Below are 25,263 nucleotides of genomic sequence, written 5' to 3' on the forward strand. Positions count from 1 at the left end.
CTAGAAACGTTACTGGAGGGAGTATTATCAAAGGGAAACGAAGAAAACAATAACAACAAATATTCTACGCAAATCTGCAACAACCATGGGATTTGGTGCGCTCATCTCACCATGGGCCAGGGTTCTTCTCTGGTTACAAGTGAGAAGCTTTCAAATCTTGTGCATTAACAACGCACAGAGCTCTCCTTCTTCTGAAACATCAATTTTTTCCGTTTGTCTTGAATCGTTTTAAATTGATTCCGCCAGTTTACATTCAAATTCATGCTTCAGTGCCTATCACAACAACAAAATTAAGATACAGTTACAAACAAGTTGCAAATATGTATTTCGTATATAGTTAAATGTGAATTTTTGTGAGCAATAGTTACAAACTAAATATAAATAATGAAAATTCTACATCTTGTTGGTAGAATTAACATGTTACATTAAATAAATACATTCGAGCACTTTGTGCAGCAACAAAGTTTAAACCCTGTCCAATAATTGAAAAATTCCACAAAAAGTGAAACTTCCTTTGCTGCAAGCATTTCACCTATTGGGTATAATAAATAATATCACAATATTTAAATGCTTATTAATCAGTCAGCATTTCGCTTATAATACTATTTCGGCTGCAGGTTTGGGATCAGATCGCGCGATTGACAAAAATACCTCCTCCAAAGAGGTTTCACTTATGTTATAGTCCTCAATTATTGTATGTTTGCGTTGCAACTCTTCTATTTCCTTAAACAATTCGCTCCACTTTTTGGTTTTATCGTTTATGTGATAGTGCAGTAAACCCTAAAGAGGAAAACAATCAATATTATCACTATATTATTTCAAAGCTTACAGCATGTTTATCTCGCAGTGTACATAGGTCTTTATATTTATTTTCAAAGGCGAGCATCAAGTTCTTCACCTCTTCAGAATCTCCGCTCGCCAAATTTGTGTCACGCCTCGAATTTGCACTTAGAGGCTGACTTTGACTTGCAGTGCTATCGGTATCATCATGATTAACAACAATGTTAATACACGACTTTAATTTCAGCATTACTGTGTAGCCTTGGCCGTATTTCTCCTTTAATTTCGGTATGGTCCCGTAACACTCAAGTTGGCCGGCCTTCATAATTGCTAGTCTACAAAAAGAGACACGAGTGAAGGTGCAAAAATGATAACTTGTAAGCATTACTTATTGCACAACACTTCGCATTCCTCCATGCTGTGTGATGTTAATATAATTGAAGGTTTAATTGTTTGAGACTGAATGAAATGTATGGTATCCCACAATTTACGGCGTGCTATAGGATCTACACCGCTTGTGGGCTCATCCAACATAACTAACAGTGGACTACCAATTAAAGCCATCGCTATACTCAATTTACGCTTATTTCCTCCGCTATAGAGTCCACATAGATTATCGGCAAACTCTTCTAAACCTATTTCAAGTTTAAGCATAGAAATCGAATGAAAGCTAAACACAAACCTAAAGCGTGTAGCCACATGTTAATCTCTTCTTCGACACCCTCTTGGATTCCTCTAAGTTCGGCAAAGAGCCGCAACATTTCACGTCCAGTCAAAACCTCGTTAAGTGCATCGAACTGTGGACAATATCCAACCTTTTCCAGATACTACAAACGAAAGTATATTGTTTGCGTAAACAAACTCGAAAAGAACTCACTCTTTTACTGTCCTTAGAAATATAGACATCTCCGTCGTCGATCGAGTGAATTCGTGCTTCACCGTCAAGGAAAGGTTGATCGCCTGTGAGCATACGAAAGGTTGTTGTCTTTCCGGCTCCGTTAACACCCAACAGGCCGAAACAATCGCCGGGTTTGACCCCAAAGCTGACCCCTTTCACAACCTTTTGGCCCCAGTAGACTTTTTGTAAATTATGCACCAGTAGCAGATCCTCTATAAAGTATTTGTAAAGTGGGGGTATGGATTATGGACAGCACCTACTAGTAACCCAAATTAAAACAAAAACACCAAGCAACCATAAGAAAACTTTTAAAAGAATTAACGTGTTTTCAAAGATTGGCATCATCCCCCCCCCCATACAAATATTATTTTTGCAAATCGTTTGTGCGCATGCGCCAATTCCAAGGTCATTTGAACTACTGCGCATGCATAAATAGCGCTGAAGGTCATGGTTGTTGTCTAAACTCACTGAAGGTCATTGTGGTTGTTGTCTAAACTAAAAACTGAATAAAAACGTTCCCGATCTAATGAAGGACGAAAGTAATGGCAAAATTATGGCCGAATTCATGAGTCTTCGCACTAAAATAAACGCTTATCGCGTAGATGGAATACAAGTCATTAAAAGGGATTCACTGGGGCGAGTATCAGAGAAATCACCATAGACGACTATAAGAATTCACTATTTCATGCCGATACTATAAGAAGCCCTCAACCCCTCATCAGATTGCAAAAGCATTCTGTTTTCATCATCAAACACCATAAAGTAGTAACCCGCACGACGATAAGCGGAATATTCATCCAGAGTACATCAACATCCATGCTTGGGACTACGATCCACAGTAGGTAACGTATCAAGAGTAAGAAATTAAAAAAAACTATTTTTTGTCAAAAGTTGTGCTGGGAAAATATTTGTGTGCACTCTTCAAATACATGTTATTTGGACCCAAATGGACCATTTAAAACAATAAAATCTTTTACACCCCCTTTTGCAGGTTAAAATTATCTGCATACTGGACTAACAGCGCACTTTATATTTCCATTTAGTGACCTCCAGTGGCGACTTTTTTTAAGAAATCGACCTTGGAACACTATATGCCGTGAGTAATGCTATCGGCCTACAAGGCAGCGCACAGAACTACGTTTGACCTTTAGTGACATTGGTTCATGAAAAAAAACCTGCCGTTTAGTTTAAGACAACAAGCCCGCCGGGAGTATTTAGGTTAGACAACCATGATAACCTTCAGTGTCATTTATGCATGCGCAGTAGTTCAAATGATCTTTAGCGCATGCGCAGAATTCAAGATCAAAGTGGTCCAGGATCGGCGGAGAAAAGAAATATTGCGCTAGCACAACAGTTTACACAAATGTTGATTGCTAATGACTGGACCATTTTTTCGACTCTACTAAACTCCATGGTTGCGAAAACAAGTTTAGAAAATTTTGGGGCCAACCACCAGAGTATAGGCTCATATGAGTAGGGCCCATTCTGGTGTTAACAAGCGCGGATTTCCATATTTCTTCTATTTTTTCAATGTTTTAGCGCCAAACTTGCATAATCAACCACAAAGGTAAGTAATTAAATCAGATAGCACTCGGGAGTATAATCTAAGTCCTTTCAGTATGGGTTGCCTACCCCTTTTGGTGCATTCTACCTTCTCGCCATATGCAAAACGGACCTATTATGGTTAACTGCTAATTAATGTTAAAGCGGGGGGGATTAACTAAGACTAAGAGTTATTAATTGGTATTAAGACATTTGATTGGCTTTATATTGCAGTAGGCAGCCAATCAAATGTCAAACTTCTTGTTTAAACTCAGATTTGGCAAATAATGTAGGATTTTGATTATAATTCGCTTTCCTGCAACCGGCCGTTAAGGAAATAGTTTTGATGTTGTGCCTTTTATCAAAACAGGGTTGCTGGTAAGTCTGGAAACTGTCAATTATCGAGGAAAATATACAAAATTTGTATACAAAAGTTTTGGGGTTCTTCAATGTCTACTAGGCAGTAATAAGTTTAATTATACAGGGTTGGTCATAAAGGTGTGGCACATCAAAATTGCATTTTTTTAAATAGAACACTATATATCATGCGATATTTCGATTCTTCTTTCAATTTTAAGCAAAATTTGTCAGAAGAATAATGTACCTCTATTCAATTGTTTCCGGGTTATCGAGTTTTAAAAATACACGCTATTTATTTATTGAAGGAAGAACGATAATTAAAGAAATCACGAATTTCTTTGAAAACATTCTGTGCTGCTGACAAGAAGAGTGTTTGTTATTATTGTTGGAAATCGTTAATTATTGTTCTTCATTCAATCATTCAATAAATTTTAAAATAGCGTGAATTATCAAAACTCAATACCCTGGAAACAATTGAATTGGGTACACCGGTACATTATGCTTCTTACAAATTCTACTTAAAATTGGAAGAATTGAAATATCAAATAATATACAGGGTGTTTCATTTGAAATTTTCGTGTGCCACGCCTTTATCACCAACCCTGTATAATTAAAATTATTAGTGCCTGGTAGACATTGAAGAACCCTAAAACTATTGTATTTCAACACTTTGTATATTCGCTCCGATAATCGAGTATCTCCAAACTTATCTGCGTTTATTTTGAAAACTAGATAACCTGGAAACAATTGAATTTGGGTACATTATGCTTAACATTAAGAGAAAAATTGGAATATGGAATAATATACAGGGTGTTCCATTAAAAAAATGCAATTTTGGTGTGCCAACCCTGTATAATTAAAATATTATTGCCTAGTAGACATTGAGAAACCCGAATACTTTTGCATAGAACTTATTTTCATATCAAGTATATTTTACTCGATAATCAACCGTTTCCAGACTTATCAGCGATCTTGTATATAAACTCGAACTTTTTGCACATCCATCAAAATCAGCGGGCTTCTTGATGTTTCACACTATCACTGGCTGTGAGACCATCTCCGGTTTCTATGGGCATGGGAAGAAAACTGACTTTGAAGCTCGGAACCAGTGTCCTGACGACGCGACTTAGTCAAAGCACTTTCATTCCTCACTACTACAAATTATGAATATTTGCGACAAGACATGAAAAGTTTATTGTAAAAACGTACGACTGATGGTCGATGGCAACAAATGGAAAAGTCCTCTTCTTAAACAAATGCGCGAAATATGCAAGATCTCTCAAATTAGCGACGCCTTAAAGCTGGACTTTCTTCGAGCTGCCTGTTCAAAATTCCAGATCTCTGTACAACAGACAAATATCTTAAAAGATTATTCCAGAAGAAAGGGATTTTCGTACTGAATTTAGGTGAAAATTTCGACTCTATATCTGTTTTAATTTACAAGATTAGCAATTAATACTTGATCCATCCAAATGGGGGTGGACACGACCGATCCCAAATGAAAAATGGACACCCTAAATGGACCACAAAGGCCCCCAGCACAAGAGGTGTGCATGAGTGGGTATTGGGAGTGGGAGTCGAGTCAATTTATCCCTAATTAGCAGTTCACCATAATTAACAGTTTTCTGCATGGTGAGAGGCGTAGCTATTTAGCAGCACCCGAAGGGGTTGGCAACCCGCACTGAATGGGGTCAGATTACACCCCTGTCAGTGCCATAAAAACTGTATGTGATTTAATTACTTACCTTTGTAGCTAATTATGCAAGTTGCTGAAACATTGAAAAAACATAATAGAAAAAGAATAGTTAGCGCCTGAATGGGTAGGCAACCCCAGCAGGGGATAATCTGTATTTTCACAATCATGCAGCTTAGTAGTCGAAAAAAATAGTGCAGTCATTAGCAATCAACATTTGCGTACCCCCCCCCCCCCTCAGGGGTTCAACGAGCGGATGAGCGTGGAGACACGTCGGAACTTTAAGAGGAAGGGGGAACCTTCACTCATTTTCCTAATCTTCCGGACTATTAATGTATAATGATCCAAGAGACCCATTAAGAACTCAACTCACTTTCTCTTTACTCTTTTGTTGTTATGATGATGATTAAAATTTTGTTTTTGTTTCAATTTTTGTTACTATAACGGCTACAGTTCCAGTACTGTCAACTACCTACCAGTTTCATCGCCGTAAATTGGATTTTCATTTTTTTCTTTGTGCAAGGTGCTGTATACTCTTTTCGATTCAGAGAAAACGTCTTCGTGACCGGCACTGTCCAGCTCATCATGCCCTTTAGGTTTTCGGTTGCGATGTATTTGGTTATAAATGAAAACTAAAAATTTATCCCAAAGTCTATGAACGATGTTTGTTTCCAAAAATAAAAGAAAAGTAAAATACAGAACTGTGGAGAAGAGCATTATTATAAGGCTTAGACCCATCGAATCATCTCCATAAAAATAAGATTTGTACTTTATGCATAGTGGTGTATCATCGCCATCTATTAAACAAAAGAATTGAGTTCATCTTATAATGACAAAGGATTGACTACTAACCGCAGCAAGGATTATACCTAAATTGGCATACAGTCTGTCGTATTTCGGCGGATTTTATGTTCCAGTTGTAGTTCCTTACAGCTTTCTTCGCAAACTGTACACTGTTGAATGTTAGACCGAATTGTGGGGATAACGACAATACATATTTTAGCACCACACCCATTTTCTTCCATTCCTCAGAAAGCAGCATTACCATGACGATCACGGTCATTATGTTGCTTGTAAATAAGTTACTCATTAAAAAAGCACCGAACGCTCCAGCCGCAGTACTCTTATAACTGAATAAATATGCCAGCGGTATTATGCTAAAGCCATACGCTGTTAGTATTACAAATAGAGCGCCTAAAGATTTGGCCAATCAGAAAAGGCTGAATCACCTCTCTTTGACTTACCAATTTCGTTAAATCCGCTGAAAATTTTTGAAAAAACGAAGCCATAAATCCGAACCGTAGCAAGTATTAGGAGAACAGTGACGAAATATAAAATCAGATCCCACAAGTAACAGCTTATCCAGTACAAAAACGAACGAATTCCACACATCAACTGCAGTTGTTTTATATTGCTTACCCGCTCCATGTGGGGAAATAGCACAAATGTGCTTGTTAAAAATAACATTCCTAAAAGTAAGATCAGCTCATGTTACCATGCCTAGTGTAAAGAATAGAATAGCGAAACAATCCCCATGTACTTTTTGGAAACTGCAAAAAGTAAAAGAGGTATACACTATAAATGGAGGTATCGTCAACCCGCCATTTTGTAAGTGACAGTATGAAGCTATAAAAATAAATAAAACCATTCAAACTGGCCAAAGGAAATCCTTCGTACATTCCTGTCATACCTAATTATGCCCAAATCAGTTTCCCTTCTCCATAAGGACATTTTACTATTCTATTCTTTATATTATGTTACAAACAAGCGAGCAGACTAACCCAAAGGAAACAGGAGGAGCCACAGACTTGCAACCTCAACCTCAGATGCTTCTTCTACGTATTCTCCTTGCGTTACAGGTAATGGGCTATTGCCGGCCACTATGCTATACTCTTCACCCACCATTCCTTTTAAAACAGCATTCATAATCAGATTGAAAGAAATCGGGGCACCGTGAATGGCGCTATTTGAATACATCGCGTTTACAATTCGCTGTCCGCTACTGGTTTTATTAAATTCTGCAGCGACAACCATATGCTGGTTGTAGAATTGTATATTTGCAACCCCCTCCTTCAATATTTCTGTAAAATCGTAAACAATTTTCAATCAAGTCAATTTCTATACTAACCTCCCGATACGCTCGTAGTTTTTCTTGTGGCGCTCCATTGTTGTTGAACAAGTCTGTCGTAATGTTGCATAATTTTGGACAATTCGCCGTCGCTGTCCGTACCTCCGTAAATGACAGTCGTCTCTCCATATCGGGTTAAATTGAAATCCATAGAACTAAATGAGTCGGTCATCTGGTGTACGGCGTCGCCCAAGAATACTGACAAAAACGTGAGCACTAAAGCCAAAACCACCTAGGAATCTTATTAAATGTTGAGTTAGGATAATATGAATGTTACCTGACAAAGAAATATGAACCATTTCTTTTTGGCGACCAGTATACGCTTTTTGAATAGACACCATAGTTGTAACTTGGTTTTTTTACTACCTTTCCGTCTGACAGATGTAGACGCTAGAAATTCAAATTTATTACCTACTATGAGGAGACTAATACAGTAGACTTTCTATAATCCGGCATTCAAGTTGAGACACATTATTGAAACCCTTTTGATTCTAAAATACCTCTTATTAGTTGTTCTGCTACAATGAAACACTTGTTTTGTTCATGGTTGTTGATAACCTTCTAGTAATCTGGCATTTTCACCGATCCGCCATCCTGTATCCAATATTTGCCGGATTACTGAGCGTCTGCTGTATACTTTAACGCGAACAAGAATAATTAAATACCTACTAACAATCTAGCAACAATACGTCTACAGAAGCATACTAATACTTCAAACAACTACTAAAATTTAAAGAAAATGTACTTTTTGCTGGCATAAAAAATGAAGGAGAATCAAGAATGCTTTGCTGATCGGCACAAAAAAAAGACTGTTCTTGATTTAAAGAATACCACATATGCGATGGGCGTAAGGAGTTATGAAATAATATGCACGCAATGGGAATAGATAAAAATTGAAGAACACTTAGGCCAGGTCTTTAATCTTACCGTTCTCATGTAAGATCAACCACTCCATTGAGTGAATAAATTAGAGGGAGCGTCCCTGAATACCCCTCGACCGATGTTACAGGTCACCAAGCCTCAACAACACACCAATCCACGCAAACGCATCTCCAGCGCTGAGTAGAAGAGGAGAAAGAAGGTCAGGCTGTCAAACCGCTCCAGTCGCCATGCACATCCCGCGACCCAACCCTGTCCCAGCGGCAGGCTCCCCCTACCTCCATTCAGGCGAGCGAAGGGGTACGTGAAGAGAAGAAGAGGCAGGTGTCAGTAAGGCTGGAGTACTGCGTAGTAGTTACAATCAAACTGCCAAAAGGCAACTCAAAATAGCGATCGTATGTAGCAATAACTCTCTAGGTAGGCTGACGGCTAAACAGTCGAATATGGTGCACGGGTTTCAGCGCACTCTGACGTTAAGATCTGCGTCAAGTTCAAGGTCATTCAGTTCGGTTTTGTTTGTCGATCGAAACAGGTCTGTTGATCAGAAACAGGTTGGTTAAACCTTTGTTTATTCATTTATAGTTGTTCCACCTAAGTGAGTACTATCCGATGATTCAATTGGTTTGCGTACACTCTAATTTAAAGGGTCTCTGCTCTGCCTTGAACCCGTCACATTCCTTTACTTCTTTACATAGATCAAATTACATTTAAAGGGAAATGCAATAATATATCCGTGTAGGCGGCTATGAGAATTTAGATTATGTTAAGCGAATATTACGCACTCTTATAGCAGAGATGGAATGTTAAATCGTACTTTGTTTAAGAAGCTATGTGTACTTATATACAGGGTGAGTTTTTTTTTCCTTTTAAGCATTAGGATCTCGGAAACCGTAAGACATAGAGATTTTGTTAAATGAGGAAAGAATGGTCGTTTTAAGAGCTTATTCAAGATATGCTTTTGTTTTTTGAAAAAAATCCACAGTTTAGTAGATGTGGGCGAAAAACAGATTTAATGATTTTTCATTTAACTGTTGTAGAATCGTTAGTATCAGTATTAGGAATACAGAAATATGCAAAGCACAAAAATTTAGATTTTTCCGCTTAATAAGATACATTTATTAATATTTATTCTTCTTTTGTAATTTTCGAGTTATAACGCAAACTTACATTTTTTGTCATAGTTGGCTGTGACAATTTTTAAAAGTGCATTTTTTTTCTGTTTACAATGATATAAGGTTCATTGTACTTACTTTGACAAATAAACATGATACAGAACTGTTTGTATTATTAAGAGTAGTAAAAACACTAAAAACAGATTTTGCCATGGGAAACATTTTTGTTCTCTTAATTACTGCCTATTATAATATTTAACTTGCAGTTAGTTGTGCGGCGGGGCACCGTTGTGTTGAAACCAGCGTAAATTACGTCTTGTTTCCAAATCTAACCCATCTTACATATCTTCAAATTCATTTGGTAGAAAATGATGGTAACATTGGCCTGTTCAATTTTCGTCGTAAATGAAAGGTACCTATCTCACTAGATATTGTTTTCCATGGCCAACTCTGTTTACTTACCTCTCAATAATACGAAAATTACTGCAGGGCGTTTATTTATTAAAGTACATTTAGCAAGCCTTATGTCGTTATAAAGAGAAAAATTTGTCCTTTTTAAAAATGTCAAAGCCAACTATGACTACCATTAAAAAAAAAAAAGTTTGTATTATAACTCAAAAATTGTAAGATCTAAAAATAAATTAGTATGTTCATCATGTTAAGCATTAAAATGTCTAAAACTTTTATTCGTGTCATTTTGTTGTATTTCTAATAATAACGATTCTACAACAGTTAAATGAAAAATCACTAAATCTGTTTTGCGCTCATATCTAGTGAACTGTCGATTTTTTTCGAAAAACAAAAACATATCTTAAATAAGCTCTTAAAACGACAACTCTTTCCTATTTTAACCGAATCCGTATGTCTTATGGTTTCCGAGATCCCAATGCTTAAAATGAAAAAAAAAAAAAACTCACCCCGTATACAGGGGGGGAAATTTTGTCTGGAACACTGATTAGTGATTAATAATCAGAGCGGATAGTTGGGTAAGAAAAACTCTTTAAAAAAGCAGGCAAAAAAGCAAAAAAACAGTCAAAAAAGCAAGGAAAAGGCAAAATAAAAATTGTTTAAAATAAATTTGCCAACTACTTAGGAAGGAGGAATTTACTTCGAAAAATAAAGATTAAAGATAAAAAACAACAAAGTACCTACAGAGAACTCTTAATGCACTTCCACCACCAGTATGGAACTAAATAATTGAAAAGGAGTAAGGACAAGGTCGAACATCAACTTCGTCACCCGTATTTATGAGTATGACGTAAGAAATGCGATCATTATGTTACTTAAAGTAAACAAACCCCTCGACCCCGATTTCCGCTTTATTTACAATAGCAGGTAGACATTCTTTAGTAAAATCCCAGAATGCAATTGCACCTGGTAGACAGTTTCAAGGTGTCTAATTGTTTCCTAAAGAAATACCGGCAAAAAAAGCAAAAATCTCAAAAATTTCTTTAAAAAGGAATGAACGGTTAAAAATATTAAAGAAGGCAAAAAAGGCAAAGTAAAAATTACATTTTTGGAGTCGTCATGTCGTAAAACTTATACAGTGTGTAAAGCGATGGGGTATACAAGAGGGAATTTTTTTTAAATACTGATTTATGAAAAAAATTTATTCTTCGTGATATTTTTTGCTTGCTTTGAAAGTACCAAAAAACGTTTCGATTGTTTGTGGATTGATAGCAATACGCTATCCTGATTATAATGTAGAATGATAACTTTAAATAAAAAAATTAATTTTATTATTTTTCCAGATTTCTATAAATAAATTTCAGATTATCGAAACGTTATTGGTACTTTCAAAGCAAGCAAAAAATATCATGTAGAATAAATTTTTTTCATAAATCAATATTTAAAAAAAAATTCCCTCTTGTATACCCCATCGCTTTACTCACTGTACATATAAATTCAAATTTACTTTTAATGTCTTTATTACTTAAAAAAAAGCATTTGCCTAACTATCCGCTCCTTAGACTGATTATATATTCAAAGCTACAATTTCTGCAAGTTCTTTTATGGTAGGTACCTATCCACAAAATTATAAAAAGTTGACTATATTCTAATTTGTGATAAGTGGCATACTTATGCATGGTCAAGGGGCCAGGCCCAAGAGGGTATATTTTTTGTAATTAATTGCGCCATTTTATTCCGAATTTAACGCATTTAAGATTTGTCACGGTTTTTGACATTTATGTCAATTTTTCTCTTAAACATTTAGAGATACACGAGTGCTCTTTTATATAATCTCAAAAAAATTGGTTTATTATTGGACTTATTTATGAGCCCAATCGGTAGCTATAAGTGAACGGATTTCGATCTTCCTGCACAAACATATTTAAGGTTTTCCAAAAAAGTGTAGTATACAGGTTGATTCAAATTCGAGGGCCACCATGGGGACCTCGGGAACTGTAAGAGATAGGCGAGTAGTTTAAATTGGGCAAAGTTGCGTATTTTGATGCTTAACAAAATGCAATTTTGAAACTGAAAAAATTCCGGAGATATCCGGAAGAAACGAATGTTTGCAAAATCATTGTTATTTTTTACATTTCGGCCATTATGGCCATTTTTTTTCGTCTACAAGATGCTACTTCTAAATTTTGACGTTTCGTCTCCAGTCAACCATCTTCAACTTTGTATTTTTCTTATGGAAGTCATTTTTACTTTTGGTGTCATTTGACAGAAAATTTTTTTCTAATTTCAAAAATGTAAACATCACAATTTTCTTAACGTTAAAAGGAACTGTTTGGGAATATTATTAATTTCAATGTAAACGCGAGAAAGAACAATCGCACACAAATTACGCCTCCACAAGGTCGTAGGTACTTTAACACACAATACAAAAACCCATTGTTCTAATAGCACGCACGTAATGCATACTATCTATCATTGATACTATTTCTTCTGCGGACAAAATTCTACCTTCCGAATTTATAGAAGCGTGGTGTACCTATATCTATTGCAATACAAAGTTACACTAGAAAAATGTCCAGATTGAATCAATTATAGATTTTTTACTTTACACTGGAACTATTATAAGATTTTTTCAAAGCGGCACATTACCCAACACACCCCCTGGACTTTAACCAATACATACTAACGGTCAGGGGAATAACTATAAATGAATAAACAAAGGTTAAACGAACCTGATTCTGTTAAACGGACCTATTTTCACTGAGAAGCTATTTGTATGGAACGGATCTAATTATAATGAACAGATCTGTCTCAGCGGACAAACAGAACCGAATCAAATTACCTTTAACTTGATGCATGCGCAGATCTTGACCAAAGTACGCCAAAACCGGTGTTGTTTACCTACTAACATTCTTGGCATAAAAGGCGCTACATTAGCACCCACATTCAGGGGTTGGAGGCACTTGGGTGAGATCCTAAGGATATCGTGCGAGAACAACCATTCCCTTGACGGGTTGAAGGATATCACCCAATCAGTTTGATGTCTTTTCTTCTTAAGACACTTGAAAGACTGTGTTTTTATTTTATTTATTTTTTTAAATTTATTTGCCTTTATTTTTGAGTGGGCGGGGTTTCAGCCAAGGCTGCTCTACCAACCCAACCCACTATACATTTACAAATATCCATGCCCGAACCCGGATTCGAACCAGGGACCCTTAGTACCACAGTCCCAGTTTCAACTGAACTGCACCACACGGACCGGGAAGATATATGAGATAATGACGACAATAGGAACTAAAAGCTCCGCCCAGCCGCCATATTATTATATTAAATACGGATAAAATTGTAGTGTACACAAGACACAATACACGTATGACACCCAATAACCATATAAAAGTAGCTTCTTGTTCCCCAAACTCAAAAGACCTTTTAAAGGAAGATGGAAAACCAAATTAACAATGATGTGTATTAAAAAACCCTGTTTTTGAAACAACGTCTGTTGGGTCAACTAGTTACAAATAATTGCTTTTTATACACTTAAGGGACCACCTCCCTTAGGACTCCTGTAGTGTGGAACACGTAAAAAAATCAGACTGTCCAGCACAAACAGTGCGTGCAGATATACAAAGTTAAACACGGAAGACGAATACAAAACTAAATTATGCATTTAACTTAGTGCAGGCGTAATAGTCTAAAAAGCGGCAAGACGATAGTAAAAAGGGCATTGACCCTAATTATTACCTGCCAAACGTTCATGTAATCTCTGACGACCTTAAATAGTATAAAAATTAACTTCAGACCAAATGGATACTTACAACAACAGCTCGTACTACTACTTTTTGTGCTTCCCAGCTCCAACGGTTTGGATTTATTTTCCTCTTTCAAAACCATGTTACCAACTCTGCAAGACGAAATTGTATTCTTGAAAAACTACCGGAAAATGTAACCTTAGAAAAACTTCTTCCAAAGTTGTTACCGACAGATTTATGTTGGAGATGCCCAAAGCGGCCTTCTTCCCTTCGAGCTTCTCAAACAAGGTACTAAAGGAAGATTTTGCCTCGTGCGGAAGTACAAACGTTATGTAATTTCCAGAGTCTGCCTCAAGTACCGCCTTTGGAATGATGCCGGTTACCAGTTGCTTGATTTCGTTTAGTTGGTTATTTGTTTTGTTACCATCGGATATCAAGGATAAATGGTATCCGGCACCTTACAAATTCTACCATGAACGAATGGTTACGTAGACTGAAACTTACCAAACTCCTTTTTGAGAAACATCGAAGTTCCGTAACACATTAAGCGACCGTGATCCATGATGGCGATGCGATCGCCGAGAACATCGGCCTCCTCCATGAAATGTGTGGTTATGAGTATCGTACGTGATCCCCTTAACGACAGTAGCATGTCCCATATTTCCCGCCGCGATTCCGGGTCGAGACCGGAAGTCGGTTCATCCAAAATTACCACCTAAAATTATGCTATGATTCGACGATGTACACTAGTCGTGCTGTTACGTACCCTCGAATTGCCTATAAGTGCGATTGCTAAGGACAGTTTTCTTTTCATACCACCCGACATGCTTGAAGCCAGAGTATCCTTTTTGGGCGCGATACCCATGCGCGTAAGTAAAATTTGGGCTTCCTTGGCCGCATTCTCCATCGACAACCCTTTCAGCTAAAATACAGTTACACCAACGGTCATTTCAGTTGAGAAAACTTACCATCCCGAAGAAAATGAGGTGCTGCATTACGGTAAGATTGCTAAAGTGAAGATTATGCTGAGGACAGAGTCCTAGAGAGGAACGTATTTCGCCCATGTGATATTTGATGTCTTTGCCACTGATCAATACTTTACCACTGGTCGCCCCAATCAATCCTGATTAAGCAAAATATTGTTAATACTTTTAAGTGGGCGTGGTTTCAGAAGACAATCACTAGGCTAAGTTGACTGGTTTTAAACTCATATTATTGTTAATTCGTTTCATAGAGCTTGCACCAACTTGCTTTGAGTAAGTAATGTGTTCATAATAGGCGAACGCACAACCCAATAGATACTGCTGTGCAAACTATGTCAGTTGGGACGTTGTAGTTTGGTTTAAGGCAATTTAATTGTTTAAATTATTAAAATTTTTCTCTATACTCATTGTCGTGGGTCTAATTAGGTTTTAACATGGAACAAATTTGCGATTCGAGCGTGTAATCGAAGTCTCATTTGTTTACTGTCGTTTATAAATGATAGTAAGAAATAGACTAAGTAGTAATCTTTGTATCTCAATTTTATTTGTTATCAAGGTGCTCATTAATGCAAATGTGACAGTTTCAATGTGATTTATTAGATTTTTCGCTTATATGTGAGAGATAAAGGTAATTGTTTGAGATAACGTGGCTATTCTAATCTTTAAGGAAAATTTATAAGAATTAGTGCGGACGTGTCGATTTGTGTTTCATTATATTGGGTATCATTGCCTACTGCATATTAATATTATAAAAATGTAGTTACCTGGGATTGTTAATTGGTGAAAAAGTTGTTTTTTGTAAAATAAACCGTTCTTTGTCGTTTTTAATTTAAAAATCGAAAAGAGATTTCAATCGTTTGCGACCTGCATTCGCAACAGATATCTTACCTGTAATGATAGACATGGTAGTTGTTTTCCCAGCACCATTGTGTCCGAGTAATGCGGTAATTTGATCTTCGTATATATCTAAAGTTAAACCATTAACAACAGATTGCTTTCCAAAGGTTTTGTACAAATTCTTTATTTGTATTCCGGGCTTTAAGTTTGGAGCCGTTTCCACTTTGCAATATTCCCTAAATACTTCCACATCACCACTGTCAATAACACGACTGCTTTTATTACGCTTAAATATGCAATCATAAATATACTGCAACAATTCAAAATCATTTAACCATCTATTACACAAAAGCATGCTTACAGTTATGGGGAAAGAGAAAGGCTTAGCAAGTCCATATGGACCTGGGTTGACAGCATCGATGTAGAAAGTAAGCAGCGTGTAGAAAATCATGCCGACAATCAACATAACAAACATATCGCCGAGGGCGACATCTTCCTTTCCACCAGTAGGGGGCGTGAACAAATTATTCCAGCTCACTCCCACTTCTACACACAGATTGAGGTTTCCAATACCAAGAAACTGTTCAACTTACCTCTTGATTCGTACAGTGATATTGTAATATAACCATGGTATAGAGCTGTGTTTGGCAGAAGCGACACAAACATTTTCTTATACCATTTCATATTCACAGTTTTACCAAGGAAAGTGCGCAAAATAGAGTCGGTCCAAATCCATAGTGCCGTACCAATGACCACTCCGATTGTGGCTACGATTAACAATAGAAATATCTATGGTAAAAGCAATAAAATATTTACGTTTGTGACACAGTGTGCTAATCGCAAACAAAAATGTAATCCCTGCAGCTGTATACAACAGTAAAAAACAAAAAAACACAGATCCGCTACAATATTCAAGGACGGCAGGTTCCACTTTCCATAACGATCCTTTTAAAAGAAGCGTAATTATAAAAACCGATAGAGCGCTAACAAAAAAAGCGTGCAGAAACCATCCCAACCATAACATCCAAGACTTCAAACCCATCATTTTCATTAGTTCCTAAAATTTAAGTTTAATCCGACGCACGCGCGCGATCTCGCTACCTTAATTCCTGTACTTTTTTCTTCAATGACACGTTTCAACACACTTGGACAGAGAAACACAAAGCTAAAGACGGTGACAGCGGGTAAAAAGGATTGGAATATCTCGCTAAGGCCTTTGTCGTTTTTGTACGGCGGATAAGGGAATTCTTGCATCGTAATCGCTACAGGCGCTTTTTCGCCTGAGGCTATTTCTAAAAATGAGGTATCCAAGGCCATTTTTAGTGCCATAAATCCTGTATCCATGTAGGTTTCGGACCCTAAAAGGCAATATAATATTTAATCAGTACACACACACACAAATGCTCAACATTTGAGCATCGGTTAACTGAGATGGTTTACCAAATAACATTTGCAATTGCAAAATAACAACCACAAAGCGATTACTATACGATCAAACTACAAAAATGACGATCAATATTGCTCATACAAAAAAATTTAAAACTCCGTTCCTTTTAATACTTAATATTTCTGTAATTAAAATAAAACCGGGGACATGAAACACCCTGTATAAAAAGTGTTAGTTGAACAGAATGTGCAACCAAAAATAGAAATCGATGTGTCTGAGAGTTTTTTCGAGCATACCCCAAATTACTCTTACGGTCGTACTTATTTCATTTGCCAGATACACACTGTATAATAACGGGGGTTCAATAATTGGCCCGATCAGATCGCCAGCAGTTTATATTTTTCGAATTTGTACAGGTTTTTACAAAATTAAAATTATTTTTATTGAAACTTGCAAGTGTATTCGGTGTGTCGCGTTTTTTCTGCAATATAAATAAAACGCTTTTGTTTTAGACATTTTTAAAGAACAAAAGAATTGAATCAACAAAATTAGGTGTACGCAAAAATTCAAACTACAATAATTCAAAGTTTATTGTGGAGGTAAAGGACAAAAGATTGAAAAAGGTTTTCACCTTAAGGCGCATTTTCTATGAATTGATCAGTATTCCCCGAAAGGTCATGTAATGATCTATTCAATGTGTACAGGGTGAGTCAACGATTGCGCGGAGTAACATATAATGCCTTGAAGATAAGATTTTTCGATAGAGTGCTTTTGTATTATGATATGGTTGAATATTCTCCACATTTAAAAATAATTTGAATTATACAGGGTGCGTCCACAAAGTAGGGCGCCCAAATGGTACATTTTTTTAATAGAACCCCCTGTATTTGAATGCATATCCGAAAAACTAGTAGTTTTAAAGATAATTCGATTTGTAACAAAAATTGGGCGTCAGTATATTGTCAAAATAATTACTTAAATTTTGATTCCAGGTTTTATATCTTTTATCCTGTGTTAAGGAAAAGTCAAATAAATACATCTACTATGAAACATTAAAAAAATAGCTTACATTACAGGGTGTTTTTTTTGGTAGGTCCAAAGTTTCAAAACTTCATATTAAAAAATCTCACTTTTTTAAATGGAACACCCTGTATATTTTTTGTCATCTTTTAGCTCTTCCAAAAACCTTCAACGATAATAATGTCCTATACCAGGGGTCGGCAACCTATTGAAACGGAAGAGCCAAAAATTACAATTTACAAAATTTCCCAGTTTTTAAAGAGCCACAAAAATTTTTTGATCCAATATTATAGTATTTGTCTACATATATACAGGGTCCTGCAACAGTGCGCCGGTTTTTCCTACATAGCTGATACATGGTAAAAAATATTGGTGGTTGCGGATCTACAGAAATTATTTTTGAATGTACAGGGTGTTCCATTTTTACGACGTCAATAAATAACTGATCTTTTTAAATAGAACATCCTGCATATTTTTATTTGGTTCAATGCCATTTGTTCAAAGTGCTATAACTATTCTTTTTCAAATGGAACTACAACTATTTTATTTCGCTATTCGATTGTCTTTTGTGTTCTCTTCAATGTTTATAAGGGGTGCCCTGTGCTTAAACCCCCCAGCTTTTATGTTATTCAATATTTTTCACCAAAGTACCTACTCATTAATTAATTACGTGTTTATACATCGGAGTAGGCTGCTATAATATAAAAACAAAAGAATACCAGAAAGTAAACAAGTGTCACAAATTACATAATTATTTGCTGCAAGTGTACTTTTGATTTCGTAAACAAATAAGATTAAAAAAGGCGAATTTCGAACAAATGAACTAATTTCTTTAGATAAATACGGAGAGCCGCAGCTTTATATCAAAAGAGCCACATGCAGCCTGCGAGCCGCAGGTTGCCGACCCCTGTTGTATACCTATCTCTGATATTTTTCAAAATATCTTGGTTTTCCTGGTTTTTAATTCTAATCTTAAATAAGTTATATGTACCTAATTTACATAATAGTGAGGTGGACATGCAGCAAAGGCAATTTTTATCTATCTCGTCCAAAACGAAAATCATATCGATTAATTTATTTTTCAAACAATTTATTTTAAGTCCAAAAACTGGAGAATAAGTAAAAACATTTGACTACAAAGCAAAAAACTCCTAATGTCATCCAGTCAGTGATATTAGTTTCATTTGTTTTCATATTCACCTCGTTATTATGTAAATTAGAACATAGAGAGGGTTTTCGAACGCCATATCTAGAAGGTAATTAAAAGCCAATCAGTTAGCCCGACTGGACTGGCCTCAAAACGGGTGTTTAATGGTCCACAGCCGGCTTGACCAGGAGCAAGGAGTAGCAACTTCTGATGCCGCTCGAGATTAACCGTACCGACTCTGCCGACCACCGAAGGTTCCGAAAGTTAATTAGAAATCATATAATTGTAATTAATATATTTTGGTAATTAAAAATTTATCTTTTGATTCGATTAATGTATGCCATTTTATCCTAAGTAACCGGTTTGAGTTGACGGCACTGCAAAGTTAGTGGCACGGTCAGAAATTCCAGAGCTCTGTAAAAGTAAATGCTGCGAAATACTTTAGTAGACTTTAGGGAGGAAATGAGAAAAAAAGTGACATTTATTACATTACGTGAAATACAAAAAAAGGGATATCCTAATAAACATTGAAATAGATAATAAGCTAATAGTCCAAGAGGGGGCAGCATGGGACAGAGGGATTTTTGATAGGGGGAGTAGGCATATTTCAGGAACAATATCTCAGAAACTATCATCATGAGAAAGAAAAATGTGGGATTACTTTTTGTAGACCATCTAATAAGGAACAAAAAAGTACTGAAATATTCTTACCACTTGACTCGTATTTGTCGAGATAATTCCAAAAAATCATAAAAATTCACCTTTCCATTTGTCTAAACAAATGTTCCGGTCAAAATTAGAGGATTATTTTTTGAACACGCATGATTTACAGTTTAGAGAAGAGATTAAAACAATTAGTTTATTAAAAATTTTTTCCTTATTAAAACCTCCGACGCCTGGGCTATAAATAAATGTAATTAAAATAAAAATAATGTGACATAATTTAACAAAGAGAAGTTCAGTTCTGTGGTTCGACACCCCAGACCTGCTCTACAGTTTAACCCCACCAAAAACAAAAAATCAGAGAGAGAGAGAGAGAGAGAGAGAGAGAGAGAGAGAGAGAGAGACCTGCTCAACCGCTTAACCCCATCAAAAACAAAAAAATGAATGAGTGTGTGAGAAAGAAAGAAAGATATTTATGTAGTGACGGAGTGATTTGCAATATCGACTACTAGAATTAAATTAAATTTTGTCATAATTATAAGTAGATAGGCACCGGAGTAGAAAAGTGTTCATGCATCATTGCATCCATCATTCGGTACAAACTTCCATTACTTAAAGCGACGCTTTTATTTTGATTACGTAAGAAGTGGCATCAGAAAAGTTTTTGGAAAATATTAAATGGCGGTTTCCAGCCAGTAACTACATTCACTTTGGAACTCGTTCCTACTTCCAAGCGATATGACAGTACCTAATAAATTGTACACGTGTGAATGCTGTGCTGTTATCATAATAGTAAAAAAGTCTAGTTTCCTTTCCCTCGCACGTGAAAGGAAATTTATATCTGCTTGACACACTTGATATCAAGTGCACCGTAAATAAGTATTTTATAATTGATATCGTACATAAAGTTAATCTGTAGACTTTCTTGAACAAAATATGATTTCTTTCGCATACGTTGATTTTTGGTCTTTAAGTTTGTCAAATAATTTACTTTCATTAGTAGTAGCTGCAGTTGAAATATCGCGCTTGTGCAGAAACAGAGTTTTTGGACAAAATCCATCTTTCCAGATGGACAAAATTTAAACAAGTATGAGCTGCTTTTTCACAAATAAAGGTAGAAATTTTACGATTGACATTCTCGTGTCAATAATTTTTAATGCGCAATGTGTTTGAATAATTGTTATACTGTCGTAAAATATTACCAGTTATAGGGTAATAAATTGTTTTACTGCTCCACGACTGATGGTTTTGTCATTCTGAAGCGAAGTTACTTGAAATTGTTTAAATAAACAAATCAAACTAATGATGTGTTACTAAATAAATACTCATAGGGTTAAGGGTAAAATAAAAAAGGTTCATAGAAACACAGAAATCATGTTTGCTTTTTTTGAGCCAGACATTAAGCTCTAGCATGGATTAAATGGATGGGAATTTTCACTATTATTACTTTTTGTAATTCTTTGGAAAATTGATGAATACATTGTACTTAAACCAAATTAATTGATGTAATTTGCGAGCACCTGGAATGCAAAATAATTTTAGAATGTTAAAGTATTCCATATAGACAACCTAACGATAAAATCTCCCCAGTCTAATCAGAACAACTGGATATAGTTAAAGAAGTTAATCTCTCAATTAGTAAAACTGAGATGGTGGGCGGAATTAAAATATCTTGACTATACTAGTCTGCCCTGGAAACAAACGCATTAAAGCCATTGTCACTTTCAGGCTCAAAAATAATGTTCTCCTCTTACGTCAATTTCCATGTAGATTTAACAAAAAACATTGAGAAATATTGCTATAAATCAGTTTTATCAAGTTGCTTAGTAGGTAAACTTTGGAGAAAAGATAAACCTTGATACGTACACGGTGTGGTTTCGGGGGTTCTCAAACATGACTCAATTTTTGATGATTCAAATCACAATATTCACAATAAGCTAATAATAAAATTGTAGGAAAAATGAAGTTTTTATAGGCGATTGTAAGTACGTATATAAGCGGAAATAAACACCTTTATCACAAAGTAAATAAGGTCAGTAAATAACACGTAACACCTATTCAATTCCAGTAATCGATTTTACAGTTACGTTTGCTCTATTTTTAAGATTTTTACACCTAAATGGCCTGATACCTACAATATAAATTGAAACTGTAACATTTACATTACCATTGTTTAAATACTTTAATAAACAATGACATTACTAAATTTTATTACTCGGCAAGCAGATTATAACAAACCTCCAAAAACACTAACTTCAAACGCATTTATGATTTTTAAAGTGCATAACGCTACAATAAAAATATTTGTTTAACCTTAATCATTACACCATTAAAATCTTGAAGCGAGTCAGCTCATCTACTTTCACGGTTGACCTACCTTCCATTTTATCTACAATCATTAGAAATACATAATAAGCAAAACACTAACACAGAGTCAGTAGATACGTATTTTGCTAAATCATTTAATACATAATTATAAAAATACACAAATATGTTCACGGGATAAACTCCTGTAAATTGACCTCTTCAGGAATATAAAAATGATGCCAAACAATTGCTATTTTTAGGAAATATAAAAATACAAAGAAATAATGATTTATTAATATAAGACCATAAAGGGATATTTTAACCATTGAATGAAAGATGTTAATTCACCAGTTAGTCTCTCTTTATCATCGTGTATAATACAAAACTTTGTTTTATAGAGAAGCCATATAAATCATTGTAAAGCTTCTGACGATTCTGAATATAATTTGCAGCCGCGGCCATTTTCATAGAAACAGCATTGTATTATGTTCTGAACGTCATTTTATTTCGTGCTTCGCGTCCCATTTGAAATAAGAATGACAGATGTCATTAGACTGCACAATCCTCTGTTGCCCTTGCGGTTAAAGTGAGCACTTTATCTACCCTTACGGTTAAAGAGCGGCTCACTTGCTCACTTACTTTTATCGATGCGTTGAAATTTTCTCTAAATGTCAGTTGGAAGGCAGCAGCAATTTGGAAAATTGGATAGTGGAACGCCTCATGCAATACGATCAGACCTCTTGTATTGCCAGTAGAATTGTTGAAAATTAATTTCGAAAGATGCAATTGATTCAGGACTAACCCACAGCCTTATGATTTAATTAGTTGGACTTTGAGTTAATCACAGTAATTACCGATGTTCCGCAATGTATAAATTGTTGTTGTAACAAACAAAAGCTTGAATTAATTGTCTTTAACCCTTTTACCTGTAGCTGTTTTGTTCATAATGTTTATTAAGCGACAGACCAAAGCGATGTAAGGGGAATCGATGGTGTCCGTCTGTCCGTGAACACGATAACTGTCAAACGCTTGGACCGATTTGGTTCAAACTTTGCACAGTTGACCAGTATGCCAAATGTAACAAGCCAATTGAAAATGGGTCAAATAGAATGACCCCATAGGGTCACACCGAGGTGCTATGCCGCTTTTTTAGATGCTCTAAGTGTTTATTTCATGTGTTCTAATTGGGTTTGCTACAAGGTAATGAGGAAATAGATGATGGTGATGACAGTTTGGTTCTTAAATACCTAGTTCAACATATTAGTCTATCTATCCAGCATACTTATTTCTTTTTTTTTTCAAAATTATAAATAACAATATAAGATTAATTATTTTTATGTTTAAAATACCTTGGTTTATGTAAAAAAGCCCAATTTTTTTGAGATAAATCGTGTTACACTCTGTATACTAAGTACCTTTTTAAGAATGTTAGGCCACTTTTTCTGGTGTCAATTAAACTTATCTCATAGTTAACATTTAGCAATGGAAACTAACCATTAAATACAAGAAAAGCTGGTCCTTAAATACAATTTGAGACTTAAACAATAACGGTTACCTACACAGTGATACTCTTCAAGGGGTTTATCTAAAGTGCTCAAGTCACTTTTATCTAATCGGACACATGCCATGCAAACATTACGAAATTATTTATTTATTTTATATGAAAGGTGAATATTTTGTTTAGACTCTACAACCAGCAATAGTATTAATTAGATATGTGTAACCACATCCTTGCTCAAAATACACACAAACTTACCTAATTGATAGAAACTCACCTGATTCCGGAATATACTGCTGGCTTTTACTAAATAAAGTATTTGTTTCCCAATGTACGTGGCTCTCGTAAGGTCTGATCACGTAATTTAATTGTTTTGGCACCGGGTCCCCCGTTAAATTATTAAAAATTACCATCATCATGCCGTCCTCATCGGGACCGTGTTTTTCATAATATGAATTTAGAGCAGCTACTGTCGCAAAACCCATCACAGCTGTAAGTTTGCCAGTGTTAGGTACATTTTGATCCCGTAATAATAATAAAATGCATACCTTCATTGGACAACTGAAAGACAATCTGTACATTTTGCATTAAACGAGTCGTAAACACAGTAGTTGGGGCATAGTAAATTTTGTACTTATGATTGAACTTCTCATGGTAGAAGTATTCAGCGGGATGCTGCTCATTGTAAGTGGGTATGTTAACTTGCTCTTTCCCAAGATCCGGTAATTTGGCTCTCATTATAACAACCAGCATAAATAAAGTTACAGGCACAAGGATTTCACATATTGTCAAAAACCAATGAAATTTTCTGATCATGCAGTTCTTCCACAGAACAACAAGCAGTTGTCGGTACAACGGTGACTTTGCCATTACTTCTTCTTCGAAAACTACCTACATTTAATAGCCCTACAAAGAACAACGTAAAATACACACTAACTGTATTGTTTACTAAATACGTACCATTGTCTTGTGTTGAAAGGCGCTTGGCACCAAAGCTGTTCGCTAAAAAATAACACAAAATAATTGGGGCACAGAGGGACACTTTCTCAAATGAAAATACTCTACTAACACAGCAATCGAACGGAGAATATTAAATATACCGAAATGAAATTTGCTTTTCATATATAAGAAATGTTGACGTGACGTCAGTTTGACATTAGCATATTGCAGTGATTCTCAACAGGTTGAGGTTCAGCTCTGTACAACACGACTCCCAAGCAGTTATCGGAATTTTGACTCTTAATTATAATAAATTTATTAATATTAGGCAGAACCAAATTATAAATTGGAATTAGAAAAATTAGTCTATTGAAATTGTAACGTAACTCCCATTAGAATTAATTTATGTTCGCAACCAGGGGTTGGAACCCATATATGAACTAACGGGCGATCAAAAATGAGTTGCTGTCGAGTCGCCTTTGGAAGTTCAAGTCAAGTACGATTTCCCATGTAAACAAAAATTCCAAAGGTGACTCGACAGCAACTCATTTTTGATCGCATAGTACATACTACATAGGTTGCGGTTCCGTACTACTTTAGCTAGTTTACCTACGTCCAAAGAAGAAATAAAAAAACATTTGAATTGTTTATTTGTCGGTTATATAGGTATTTCTTTTTTTATTACCTTGACCACCTCCCAATGCCTACTATACCCAAGTGAGCACCAGCAAAAGGCGAGTCTTGCCTTCAACCACCACTTACCCTTTTACATTCTATGAACCACGTTTACACATCTACTCCAAAATTCACTTACTAATTCCTTTCCTATCTTCTCTATTGTCTTCCTGATATTCTTCTCTCATGACGCTCCGTGGTCTTAGGTTCCCAATTCTGCCCAATATGGCTAGACTTCTTCCCTTTCCAGGATCCACC

At 35.7% G+C, this 25,263-nt stretch overlaps 1 protein-coding gene across 3 annotated transcripts; it reads right to left on the reverse strand.

The window, feature by feature from the left end:
* Positions 1 to 306: 306 nt before the first annotated feature.
* On the reverse strand, positions 307 to 24,530 carry LOC116160083 (ATP-binding cassette sub-family A member 3-like). Of its 3 annotated transcripts, XM_031473221.1 has the most exons (26): positions 24,461 to 24,527; positions 24,352 to 24,393; positions 23,940 to 24,297; positions 23,669 to 23,881; positions 16,471 to 16,727; positions 16,186 to 16,426; positions 15,963 to 16,136; positions 15,731 to 15,915; positions 15,421 to 15,679; positions 14,518 to 14,672; positions 14,316 to 14,471; positions 14,054 to 14,264; positions 13,748 to 14,006; positions 13,616 to 13,701; positions 13,542 to 13,571; positions 7,679 to 7,791; positions 7,402 to 7,633; positions 7,055 to 7,354; positions 6,518 to 6,742; positions 6,126 to 6,467; positions 5,750 to 6,070; positions 1,658 to 1,890; positions 1,463 to 1,607; positions 1,169 to 1,415; positions 830 to 1,115; positions 307 to 780 (listed from the first exon to the last, which is right to left on the reverse strand). In XM_031473221.1, exons 3-26 carry the CDS (start codon positions 24,259 to 24,261, stop codon positions 595 to 597), a joined length of 5,178 nt encoding a protein of 1,725 aa, XP_031329081.1. In that variant the 5' UTR covers positions 24,262 to 24,297; positions 24,352 to 24,393; positions 24,461 to 24,527; the 3' UTR covers positions 307 to 594. The 3 variants fall into 3 exon arrangements, with proteins under 3 accessions (XP_031329081.1, XP_031329080.1, XP_031329083.1); XM_031473220.1 differs by having other exon boundaries at positions 24,352 to 24,530; XM_031473223.1 differs by lacking the exon at positions 13,542 to 13,571 and having other exon boundaries at positions 24,352 to 24,529.
* Positions 24,531 to 25,263: the final 733 nt, after the last annotated feature.

The sequence above is a fragment of the Photinus pyralis genome, unplaced genomic scaffold, assembly GCF_008802855.1.
Source record: "Photinus pyralis isolate 1611_PpyrPB1 unplaced genomic scaffold, Ppyr1.3 Ppyr1.4_LG1, whole genome shotgun sequence".
Taxonomy (NCBI): Eukaryota; Metazoa; Arthropoda; class Insecta; order Coleoptera; family Lampyridae; genus Photinus; species Photinus pyralis.